The 13,735-nt window shown below is 38.0% G+C and overlaps 1 protein-coding gene across 1 annotated transcript in view; it reads left to right on the forward strand.

The window, feature by feature from the left end:
* The window catches only part of ghrhrb (growth hormone releasing hormone receptor b), a 37,892-nt gene that overhangs the window by 16,968 nt on the left and 7,189 nt on the right, over positions 1 to 13,735 (forward strand). Inside the window, exons 3-4 of the mRNA XM_057337393.1 lie at positions 6,430 to 6,537; positions 12,368 to 12,468. Of these exons, the coding sequence (XP_057193376.1) occupies positions 6,430 to 6,537; positions 12,368 to 12,468 (209 nt within the window). The remainder of the gene's footprint in view (positions 1 to 6,429; positions 6,538 to 12,367; positions 12,469 to 13,735) is intronic.

The raw sequence follows: 13,735 nt of genomic DNA on the forward strand, positions 1-13,735 counted from the left end.
AAATGAGCTAATGAGCATATTAGCTTATGCATTTACTAATGTTAAAAAAATAACCATTTTGTTAAGCGTTACCAAGATTTTAATAAAGAATATTTTTATTTTCTAAATGACTAAATGTAAATGTAAATCTCATGAACTGTGAAAGGGCAGCGCCTGGGACACCAATAAAAATATACTATTCTAAAAGCGTCTGCAGTGTATTAACTAATATCTTCCAGCTTCTCAAGAGACTCTTTGGAAGAGCAAGATATGTTACAGAAACCTGCAAATAAGTGTGCAAATGAGAAACCAATGGGCGTGAAAAAAAAAGATTAATTTCTTAATTTATGTTAGTGGGGAAAACAAAATTAGAATAGAAAAAGTTATGAGTTATAATGAATTAAAGATTCCGTAGATAATACTTAGTCAGTCAATGGAACAATCAATCTGTAAACTGTTGAAATTATAATACACAATTTGCATAGTTTGAATATGAAAGAGTGGGTTAAACACCAATACAGTATATTACGTGGCAGTCCTATAGCATAAACTGATGTGCCAGTAAATCAGGCATCTTGTGGTAACATTAGCAAGCGTGGGGCAGACATATTGAGACATTTTAAGAGTGTGTCGGTTTCAGAATCAGTGCAGGTGGAAGTGTTGAGCCCTTGAGTTTCTAATGGGAGCCCACGCTGCTCTGATTCCTGCTCCACATAGAGTTTAATTAACACTGAGCTTATGAAGGGGAGGAGGGCAGGTGCCCTCGATTCATTTGATTTTTTAAAGACCAGCCTGGACTTGCAAAGTCATGGAGAAAAATAACTCAATGGCCACTTGTTAGCGGTCAGTCAATCAGGTGGGTGGTTTAGTGCAACATGTACCACTGCATGAAAAAATTGGCCATGATGAATAATAAAAAATAAATAATAGGAAAGTTATGGTGCTTAAGATTGAGAGGACACTTGAGTTAAAGTACCCAGTGGGAGAGTTTCTTGCTCAAAAGTGTCTCTTTCATAACTTAGAAGTCAACGTTTTCTCAGATGTTCTTTAAATTATTTAGGTGAAATTGCTGACATATTGTAAAGAATAGAAGTTGAAAATCATGTGGATAGCATAGCTCAGATAATTTGGGATCGGACAAAAATGATAAGAAGAATCATAAAGATTAAGAATCTCTACATTGTGTCTTTGAAGCTGTTCAGCAAACTTGTAATATCTATGGTAATCAGATACCAGATATCACCTACAATGTCCCTGCATTCAAATGACAAAAGAGTCAAAGCTGGAAAAAAGTCATTGATGACCATAACCTCCCTATTTATAGCATATCAAGATTGACAGGAAGTGATAGAGGAGCTCCATACCGAATTCACAATTAGATTCTATTCATCCAACATCTCCCAGATAAAGATTGAATGGCTTTTGCGCCTTGCCCTTGGTATTTACACGGCACATTACACAAAATGCCCTTTTCTCCTTACCGTCATCAGTGAGATAAGCATCATCTTCGTGTGGTAAAATAAATTGGTTTGAATATTTCATTCAGTTCAATTTTATAAATATAGATGGAGCTTTTTACATTGCGCGTTTTAGCAAAGCAACTTGCAGTATAATATAAAAAAGATAATATTATTGAACAATTTTTTCACAAAATATTCTGCATTAAGCTAACTAAAGATGACTGGGGCAAGACATGACTCTCTACATACAGTATGAAAAGCTGCAGTCACAGAACATAAAAAATAGTGTTTCAGGTTTTCAGGTAACATCAACCTATGACTTAAAAACAGTAGATTTTTTATGCATTTCGAACGTATAATAATAAAAACTAATAAAAATATGGAACTATTATATCTATGTAGTTGACTGCTAAAGCAAGCAGATGTTTTAAGAATTGTACTGCATAAAGGTTTTAATGTGCGTTGCTAAAACAATAACATTTAAGCTTTTTTTGTAAACATTGTTTTATTTTTTAAAAATCTTAGCAATTTTGAGTGTTGTTTTGGCCAATGCTTAGTGACACATTTTCGTAGAACCACACTTCAGGGAGATGCTTCATTATTGTTAGGTTTCAATGGCTCCTTTTCCACAATCTTGTACTTTTTACAGTTTTTTATGCATTTTGGCAGACGCTTTTATCCGAAGCGACTCACATTGCATGATACTACACACTTGTTTCTGAGGACGTGCAATCCCTGGGATCGAGCCCATGACCTTGGCGTGGCTAGCGCCATGCTCTAACCACTGAGCTACAGGAAATCTTCACACAAACAGTAATAGAAGGTCTCTGAAAAAAAGAGCTAAGTAAAATGGACAAGAAAAGACAGATAAAGGGGGAATGATAAGACTTTTCTAAATATTTAAATATTCTCTAGCCAGCTAACTTTGCATTTCGGTGCTCTACTTGTAACAACCATGTGATATACAGTACACGATGCACAAAACAGCAGCAGATGCTTAGATACACATCACACAGCTGATGAATCACACAGATAAGTTGTTTTTTATTATTTCTTTTTAATGTAATTGACAGTGATATCACATCAGCGTCATTGTTTTGAATGAATACACACACAGGAGGCAGAACCATTTAGTCCTATTCCGTTGCCATAAACTAGAGATGTATCCAGTGCCGCTGAGCACAGTGAGCAGTCATTGAGCTCTGAGACTACAGCAGTTTCACTATATTAGGTTGAATTATCTGTGAAATTGTTCATTGGCAGCAATGCTATACGGCTCAATTTGATTGCCTTTCTGACAGTTGACGTTAATGATGTTTATCTTTCCAATCTGTTCTCATTAGAGCTCTATAGAATTGCCAAACCTCATGCCAAAGCAGAGTCCACTTTAAAAGATGGGTCTACTCTACAAAAATATGTCTTTTAAATAGAAGCATGATAAAACTGTACATGTACAAACTGCATTCATATTTTATCTCTTCTTATCCTGCCATTAAAAACAGAGAACACAGGATAGCCTTGCATCTGCAACTTTTCTTTCATGTGGCTCTTTGATTAAACTTATATTAATGAGGTGACATCATGGCTTCAAAGTGTTCGTTTCTGTAGGGACCATCGTAAGCTTCCAAAAAAAGTAAATAAATCCTGACTGCCAGATCACTCCTTCGCCATTTTCCAAACTCTTCTATGTGTCTTTTAAATCGTACTCTTCTGCAGAACACAAAATTAGATATTTTGAAGAATGTTGGTAACCAAACAATGGCGGTACCCATTCAATTCTATTGTATGGACACAAAACCAATATGGGTATCGCCGTTGTTCAGTTACCAACATTCTTCAAAATATATTATTTTGTGTTCTGCAGAAGAAAGTAAGTCATACATGTTTGAAATGACACGAGGGTGAGTAAATGATGACAAAATTTTCATTTTTGGGTGAACTATCTCTTTCCTTTATGTCTTCCCTGTACAAACATCTGTGTGGCTTTATAGATTTTACTGTGAAATCTGTTCATTTGTTTATTGTAGTTACTAATAAAGAGGACATAACTGCTTGCTGTATTTACTTACTATGATTATTTATTATTATGTATGTATGAAATGTATCAGAAATCAGAAAGAGCTTTATTGCCAAGTATGTTTGCACATACAAGGAATTTGTTTTGGTGACAGGAGCATCCAGAACACAGAAACAGCAACAACAGTACAGAGACCATAACACAATAAAATACAGTACACAGATGATTTAAATAAGGGCCTATAGGTATAAAAAATTAAGAAATACAATACAACAAAGATAAGATAAAGATATAGAGAGTAAAGCTATGTGTGTATGTAAAATATGTACAAGTAAAAAATAAGAATAGACTATTGTAGTACAAGGTATGTGCTATATACAGCAGAATGAATGAAATATAATTTAAAGGAAAAGTTGTATAAAAAAATAGATAGTGTATTATCTGGAGGATATAATTAATATTGCACTTAATTATTATTGCATAGAGTTATTAATTGCACAGTGTGTAAAAACATTTAACTGTTCAAGAGGTAGATGGCCTGAGGGAAGAAGCTGTTTTTGTGTCAGGTTGTTTTGGTGCTCAGTGCTCTGTAGCGCTGACCAGACGGCAGCATTGTGAAGAGATGATGGCTTGGATGTGAGAGGTCCAGGGTGATTTTCTGAGCCCTTCTCCTCACTCTGGATGTATACTTGGAGGGTGGGCAGGGGAGCACCAATGATCTTCTCAGCAGTCCGAACCGTCCTCTGTAGTCTTCTGATGTCTTTTATTTAACTACAGTATCAAGAAGCTTTGAAAGGGATACTTCAGGCTTGAATCAAAATTTCCCCATGTTTTATTTACCCTCAAGGCATCCTAAGTGAATATGACTTTCTTCTTGAAGAATAATGCAGTCGTATGAGTTATAATACCACATATACTTTTACTTCCAAGCGGTAGAATGGAAGTGAATGGGGGGCAATTTTTTGAAGCTCCAAAAAGTGCATCCATCGATAAAAGAACGTCTCGACACAACTCTCTTAACAAAGGTCTTCTAAAGCGAATCGAGAGGCTTGTTTTTCCAGCAAGTCCAGTCGTGTCGTAAGTTTCTGTGACGAACACAGCACTTCGTTTTCAGCCAATAGAAACACCGCCTCCTCTGTGCAGGGGCTTTCGTCACCATCATTTAGCGGAAAAACAAGCCTCTTGTTCGCCTCCAGTGGATGTTAGACATTATCGTTAATAGCGTTTGTAATGTATTGGGTAACTGTTGTTTGGGGATGTTTCTTTAAGAGAGCTGAATGGGGGTAGGGAAGTAGAGGGTGAGGGTGTGTTCATGATACCAAAAAACGTGGCAGTTCAGCCAGGAAGTAATGGATGTATTTATAACAGCCACATGTACTGTTGATGTATGTTCAGTAAAGGTTCTTAAATGTTAACTGTCTACTCCGTCATTGAAGAATAATACAGCGTTGTCACAAACGCATCGATTTGCTTCAGAAGACCTTTGTTAAGACCACGGAGCCATGTCGAGCTGTTCTTTGATCGATGGATGCACTTTTTGGGGCTTCAAAAAATTGCCCTCCATTCACTCACACCAGTATACGTTCTTCAAGAAGAAATCAAATTCACTTAGGATGCCTTTGGCACCCAATGACCCATTGGCACATTGGGTGTACAATAGTAATTTGAGTATTAATAAAAGACTATTCCAACGCCCATCTCATCTCACATACCCCAGTCTAAGAATCACTGGCTTACTGTTATTCTAGAATATTGAGTTATATTGTACAAAACTAATTTTGTTTTGTTGTGACATTCTGCTGTATTGTAGTACTTAAGGGAACAGTTACAATAAAATGACTGTTCTGTCATCATTTACTAACCCTCATCTCATTCCAACCCTTTATGACTTTCGAAGAATTTTCACCGTTGAAGAATGTGCTCTTCCACACAAGTACATGTTAATCAGGAGCTGTCAAACTCCCAGAAGTCATGCTCCAAGTCTTCTAAAGCCAGCTGTGTGGAAAGAATGAAATTGTAGTTGTTATTCAATTGACATCCATGGCCACTATTGACTTAAAAGTCATATGGCGTTTTATGAGGGTGAGTAAATGATTTTTGGGTGCCCATGCCCCATAAAGAGAATTATAAATGTCACAATGAGATTTTAAATTATGATAAAGTTCTGCATGATGTGTCCACACTGTTCTAGATGCTTCCAGATCTATACATCTATACGTTATCAAAAAGTTAAGTCAGAAAAATGCTTTGGCTTCTAAAACCTGAAGCAGGCTTTAGTTGCATCAATAGTTTTAACTCTGTAGATTAGATTAAGAATTAGATTCCACTCTGAAATGAGGTCACCGTATTTATAGACGTCATTACAGAAGGTTCTCCAATGAAGCAGTTTCAATTGTAAACATGCGTTTGTTACACATCAATTTGTGGACGTATAGTAGTGAGTATATAGATAGCAAGAAGGGAAGTATAATCCGTGGCTTTGATGTGGCAGTCATATTTATTTAGCCATGCCTTAATATGATCCCTGTGGCTCTCATTATACTCCAAATCTTCTTCGTTGATTCAGCTTCTGTTTTCTCTGTGGTCTTTTTCCTCAGTCGGAGATCTCCCATGAACAGAGGAGATGCCTGACTTATCTAAAACTTTCTTTTCAATTCTCAGAGTGTCCATGACCTCTCTCGCTCTCTCTTACCATCTCAGTGCCCATCTCCTGTGCTTCTGTCAAACATCTTCTCTGCCCTTTTCTCTTCTGAGAGCACACATTCTGCTGGCGTTCTTTTATATTGCTTTCTGCTAGTTTTTATGTAGTGTACACAGTAAAAAATTACGTTTGGTAACCGAAATAATGCGCTTGTGGTAGATCTGTGGCATCTATGTTACCTTTATTTAAATTAGAAATATTATTTAACACACCTGAAGTATGTGCGTTTTGTTTATAATTATGTTTTGATAAATATTTGATTTTTTTTCAAGGTTGTCGTACCGAGCGAGATGAGTTTTGGTGCTGGTACAGAGCAGAAGTTGGACAGGTGGTCAATGTCTCATGTTCCGAAGTGTCTCAGTTGTTCGCCAAAAATCACGGTAAACAACTGCATTCTTTTATTCTTGTTCTTTTCCCACTATTCTAAGGATTACATAAAATAAAATAAATACATTTTAGAAGTCTAAAACACGTTTGAATAACATGACATGTGGTCCGGTGAGTCTCGCACTGGTGGTCTTTTATCTGTGCAGACCACAAAGGCAATATTATGACAACCTTTAGAGACGGTCTGTGTATATGTCAAACATCACATCTTTTTAGGCCATTGCAAAAATAACAATAGTTAATCTTTTATAATATACACCCCATACCAGATTGTAATTCTTGGTTGCACTCTTGCAACCAAACTGACTGGAGAGGAAAAGGATACAAACTGTTTAACAGCCTCCAGCCCAGGGCAATAAAAGTGACAAGGCAAACACACACACAGAAAAGCCAGGAGTGCTGTGTAAACTCTGAATATCCGGATATCATAAACACTGCTAACTGTTGCTAAGGGACATTGAGTGTATTGTTTTTTGTGGGTTGTGAAGATATTACAGTTGTTCTTCAATGTCTTCATAACATGTGATAAAACGAATTGAACATGTGATGGATTGTAAGTGCTGTCCACAGGAAATTGTTACCAATTTTTACAGATTCGAAATCTGCCTATGGTTCATGCTGCAAACTCCTTATCATTATCCTTACATTTACATTTAAGAGGCAGCTTACAAATTGCATATAAAGCAGTTGTGAAAAGCGATTTAGAGCTGTTAGGTAAGAAATGCCTATTGTGCTACTATAGAACTCTATAAAAAATTGCTGCCTTACATTTTTAAGTACAAATAAATTGTCTGCACAAGTCATTTCAGCTTTCCTGTTTTAAATTTTGGCCAGTGGTGAGATACTGATATAAACATTTAAAAACGTCTTGGTTACGTATGTAACCTCAGTTCCCTGATGGAGGGAACGAGACGTTGTGTCGAACCGTCAGAATGGGGTTTGATCTTGAGAACCAATCATCTCCGATTGTACTTTTTAAAAGCCAATGAAGTTGGCGAATGGTGTGGCATACCAGTCTCCGCCCTGTACATACGGGTATAAAAAGGAAGATGGCGTGCCCATTCATTCACCTTTTGGGCTGAGGAACTTGAGAGGCATTCCCAGTGTCTGCCAGAGAGGTGCCCTGAGACACGGGAGATCTTGGGATCGGTACGCCAAGGTGATGGCGTCCACGATCCAGTGCGCATCTGTGCCGAGGGGGGCCTCGGTCAGGGAGTACCAAAGCGGGCAATGGGAGGTGTCCAGGGAGGCAAACAGGACCACCTGCGCCTGCCCGAACTGCTCCCAAATGAGTTGGATGGCGCAGGGATGAAGTCTCCATTCCCCACGGAGCGTGACCTGTTGAGAGAGCGCGTCGGCTGTATGGTTGAGGTCGCCCGGGATGTGAGTGGCGCGCAGGCATTCCACCAGCTGCTGACTCATAGAGGAGGAGGCATCGGGCGAGTTGCGACATCTTCCATGAGCGAATGCCCCCTGGTGGTAGACATATGCTACGGCAGCCGTGCTGTCCATGCGGAGCAGCACGTGCTTGCCCTGGATGAGAGGAAGGAACCTCTTCAACGCAAACCAAGCAGCCAAAAACTCTAGGTAATTGATATGCCATTGCAGGCGGGGTCCCGTCCAGCGCCCCGAAACTGCATGCCCGTTGTACACAGCACCCCAGCTGAGCAGGGAGGCGTCTGCCCCATCGACTGCCGCCCATCGGAGACAAGGTAGGCGAGCGTGACGAGGCATGGACGGTCCGCGGCACTTTCTGTGGCGGGTTAACGGCAGCCGCCACGGAACGGGAAGCAGACGATGTTGTGGCTGGGTCCAAAAAGAACACAGCCAACCGTGACCGCAATGCCTTGATCGGCATATGCTCGCAGTGCGGGCATGCCGTATACACGAACGCTACCTCAGCATGTTGGAGACCCAGACATGTGATGCAGGTATTGTGCTTGTCAGGCTCGAGGACGAGCCGGCCACATCCGAGGTTACAGCAACGAGACATTCCTGGCGGCAAGTGCGCGCCGTGAGAAATGTGCTCTTTGAACTAAATTTGCTCTTGTAGACACCGTCGGCTCGCTACCGAAACGCCCAGGGGAAATCGCACACACCAGGACGAATCCGCTGCTCTGCGTCGTAGAATGATGTAGTTTCACTTCAATCCAAGAAGATGCGCTCAGCATAAGCTCAGCAGGTTCCGAAGTACAAAAAGGTGAATGAATGGGCACGCCCTCTTCCTTTTTATACCCGTATGTACGGGGCGGAGACTGGCATGCCACGGCATTCGCCAACTTCATTGGCCTTTAAAAAGTACAATCGGAGATGATAGGTTGTCAAGATCAAACCCCATTTTGTCGGTTCGACACAACGTCGAGAGACCGACAGAAAGGTAACTTAAAATTTTAAGTTGATGAAATGCCAATATGATTGTACTCAAAAATAAAAGCACCATTTGGGTACAATAACCTAATATTGTACAATTCTACCTTATCCAAATAAACAGACCAACACAATGTTTATTTTATTTTATATTATGGATTTATCACGTTAACACTTTAAAATATGATCTCTTTGAGCGCTTTTCCACCATCGTGCCGAATCATTCTAAGCACGGTCTGAAACGGTTACAGTTATGTTTCCACGTGAGACTGGTTCAACACGGCACGATTGTAAACTGTTCCCGGCTCAGAATTTTCTGCACAGTTGTCTAACAGAATAGAATGTGTGAAGAGACGTTATAGCTCAGTCTCTTGTGTTACCAAGGCAGCGCGTGGCGCGTTAGTGTTAACATTCTAAAGATTGCCATTATCTGCTCTGCGGTGGAAAATGAAACCATTTACGTACCGGCTGGCATGGTTCGGGACGGAGTGGAATGATTAAGCAACGAGAACGATTCGGCTTGATGGTGGAAAAACGCTCATTTTTGTAAGAGTTTGTAATAAATCATATATAAATAATAATAATACCATATATTGTGTCTCTTATTTATTAATTAATTTATTTTTATTTCTCTTTACTATAGTAACCATTGCATAATTGTATGTTAAACTGCGTTTCAACAATGCAAAATTGTTGCAAATTATGAAAAATGCTATAAGAATAGAATAGAATTTCACAATTATTTAAAATTTTTATTTACTATTTATAGGTATGTCTTTAGGTAAAATTATCAATTTTGTTTCATTCTGTGAACTACTAACAATATTTCTCACAAATTTCAAATAAAATAGAGTTTCTATATGGATTTATTTACAAAAAAAGGAAACTGGAGAAACAGGTCAAAATAACAGAAAAGATGCTCACTGTTTTTTCAGACCTCAAATACTGCAAAGAAAACAAATTCATATTCACTTTTAAGCACTACAACAATGATTTTTCGAAATGTATTTAGGAAAAGTAAAAAAAAGTGATAACCTTAATTTTTATCACAGTTTCTATCTTCTGTCATGCTGTTACACTCCTGTTGGAGGACTTTTTGTCCCTCCTGAGTTTTGATTTTGTTAAAATTTTACAGACTGTACTGGAATGGCCACAATACATCTAGAAATGCTGAATAAATGAAAATGTGGAATGTTTGGAAATTTGAAGTAACAATACCAGACATGGCCAACTATAACTATACCGTTTTACAGTATTTAATCCTATACTAAATCTTTGTTGATGTTAAATCTAATAATACATACAGTATGTTAACTAATGTGGTTAAGTAATGTTAACAAATGGGACCTTACTATATAGTGTGAATATTATTATTTAGCTATTTGATAGACAAATGGAATGAAAGAAAATAATGGAAAATAGGAATAGTTTGAAACATGATAGTGAGTACAGTAAATGATGACAGAATTTGTATATTTTATTATCTCCTTAAACTCATGAAGCGAGCATAACTACTGGGGGGTTTTGAGAAACCAAAAGAGAGGTAGAAAGGTTGCACAGGCTAAAAAACACGACTGTGTTCCAAATCCTGCTGAACATGTGCCAAGGAAATGATGAAAAAATCAAAGAGGTCCAAAGCAAGCATTTCAGCAGTAACTGTTAGCGCTGTTATTCGGTTCTTGTAAATCTCTCAGAATCCCCTTAAGCCAATGCCTCATACAGTACCTCTACCACAGAAAGCAGCAGCGGTCAGACCTTTCCTGGTCTGTCTTCCCCCACTGTGGCTTCAGGGAGTGAGACTTGCATGATGAACTTTGGTTTATGCTAATGCTAGAAACAGCGGGTGGAAACAACTCCCATTGGCATGCTAGCACGAAACCACCCACTAAGCAGGACTCAGAACGGTCGAGATAAGTTTAGGTGAGAAAACCAGAGGCTATAGGTTAGCTGTAATGTCAAGTCATACATAGTTTACTGATTCATAGTCCAATTGAAATGTGCCATGCAAATGCATACAGAAGAATGAGCATATTTATAGCTCATTTGATGTTTTTCTTATTTCTATTTTTATTTTCCATTATATAATTCTCAGGAAGCAGCTAATCTTTTAGAGGGTGATTTTATTTTTTTATTTTTTCAAACCAGAATACACAGGGAATGAAGAAGACTCCACTGATATAATGATTCAAAGACACATTTTTTCAAAAGGTTTATAGGCGAAACATGTTCTAAACATTTTTCTAAAAAAGAAAAATAATTTATCCTTGCCTTTAATATGTGAAAATGTGTGGTGACTGAATGTTTTTATACACATTTTTCAGACTGTATGGTCACCTTAATCCTTTCTGTCCCTTTATGCTTCATAGGAGAAAATCAATGACATTACACAAACATGTAGAATGGATCTTGATCATGGATAGCTAATCAGACACAAATGTCATCATAGGCCAACAATTACAAATATGTTGTTTTTATATACTGCATGGTGATGTGATATATGCTGATATCGGACAATATTAATAATATTGGAATATTATATATTATATATGTGCGTGCAACTCTTTCCTTTGTATTGCTAACACCATGCTCTACCAGTTTCAGCTTCAAGAACAGTATATTTATATTAGTTTGTCTACCAATCACCTGCAGTGTCCTAGTAAACCTCTAGAGCTTTTGCCTCATAGAATAAAGCACAGTCTCTTTCTGTATTCCTTTTTGCGTTCCCTTTTAATTACCATGTCAATTATTATAGCGGTATGGCTGATTCCTGTTCCCATATAGCTTTCCGTATCTTCATCTCCATATGCTGTGGGGGACAATCTCTTCATTATGCTCTATTCTTGATATAAGACCATATCCTGAGCAAGCAGATAAAAACATTGAATATAACCTTGAGTAATCCGATCTGTCCATCTAAAGTCTCTATCTGCATATCTGCATGACATGAAAAGTAACCAAAGATATGCATCAGCAGACTAATACAAATATAATCCCTATACTGTGAAATGCTGCTGAGAGGGACCTTAGTGGAATTGCAGAAACACTGCTGTCTCTGTGAATGTGTTGTATTTAGTATTTATTTCATGTGAAGTCTGGTGATTGACTTCTGTACCAATCTTTGTTTTTGCAACCAATCTACAGATACTAATAAGTACGCTGTACATCTGTCACAGACATCTCAAAGTGATAATCACAGGTAGTCATGGTTATGAAAAATTATGGATTATGAAAAAGTGTAGGCTAATATGGTGTTGTGTTATATTTATACAACAGTTCTATAAAAAAGGTATGTTTTTGTTATTTATGCAGCAAACAAAAAAATCTCCCATCGTATGAAAAAGTCATTCAACACAATAACATTTTTATCCATGTATTTCTTTTTGCCAGTGATGAATTAAGACATAGTTTATGCAAAATGACAAACTGATCTTTATGTTCAGTAATGTTTTAATGCAGGTTACATACTCAGAAACTGCACTAAAGATGGTTGGACAGAAGCATACCCATCCTATGAGAATGCTTGTGAGATTGTGGAGGACGTGGAGTCAGAGACTGAGGTGAACATTTAAATCCTTTCAGCTCATGTTGGTTATCATTGACACACCCAAATTGTGAGATCCAAACTCACCCAGTAAATGCAAAATAAATGCTTCAAGCTTTTGAGTTTTGATTTGTCAACAGCCTTTTTATAGTTTTGCTCTTTTTACCTCATGAAAATGTTTTCAAAGAATCATTTACCTATATAAAGAATTCCAATGAATGCAAGTGAGCAGTGACCAAAAAGGACCATTAAGTTCAATTTTGGTCCCCACGGTGACACGAGTCCCCATGTGTTGGTGTGCATTCAGGTTTAGGTCCCCATCGCGATATAAAAACAAGTGCACACACACACACGCGCACGCACACACACACACACGCACACACACACACACACACACACACACAAACAAGCTTTAGGCTAATAGAGAAGCATGTTCCCAATGTGAACAAACTAATTAACAGCAGTTGAATGAGTCACACAAGAGCATAATAATCTCTCCTGTGCACTAAATTGAATCTCTACCACTTAAATTCTCGATTCATAATGACTTTCTCCTGTGCTTGCATCAAAGGAAGGGGCAACGAGGTTATAGATGCATCTACAGTATAATATAGTTATATAATTACCTTCTGTAGTCCAAAACAATATGACCTAATTTTAACACCACTTGACATTTATGCGCTTAAGATTGCGACACAAAAGTACAAAAAAGTCATTTTAGTGCACTATTTGTATTCCTCGACCATCTTGCCATAATTTTATAACCTAAGGGGTTAGACTGGAGGGAGTAAAGTTTACCTTAAATTTTATACATAATGAAATATATTTTCACTATGGGAATGAGATAAATGTAGCTTCCAGATGACGCAAAAATGAAAGGTCCAATGTGTTATTTTTTAGAGGATCTATTGACAGAAATGCAATATAATATACATACAGTAACTATGTCTTGAGAGGTGTATAAAGACCTTACATAATGACGCGTAATGCTTTTTTTAAACTTAGAATGAGCTCTACATACACAGCGGTTCCCCTTACATGTACATAGAATTCGCCATGTTGTTTCTACAGTAGCCCTAAACGGCAAACTGCTCTACAGAGCTTGTTTCGTAAATATGTTATCTCCTTCGGCAAAGAAGCGAAAAACATGAAGACATCTTAGTGCTGTGTCAGTCACCATAATGCTTGGAAAGGGAGGGGCGAGTGGTGGAGTGAGCCGTTGGTTACTATTTGCAACCTAGATGCCGCTAAATTTCATACACTGGACCTTTAAGTTTTAAGAT

This window comes from Triplophysa rosa, linkage group LG7 (genome assembly GCF_024868665.1).
Source record: "Triplophysa rosa linkage group LG7, Trosa_1v2, whole genome shotgun sequence".
NCBI lineage: Eukaryota > Metazoa > Chordata > Actinopteri > Cypriniformes > Nemacheilidae > Triplophysa > Triplophysa rosa.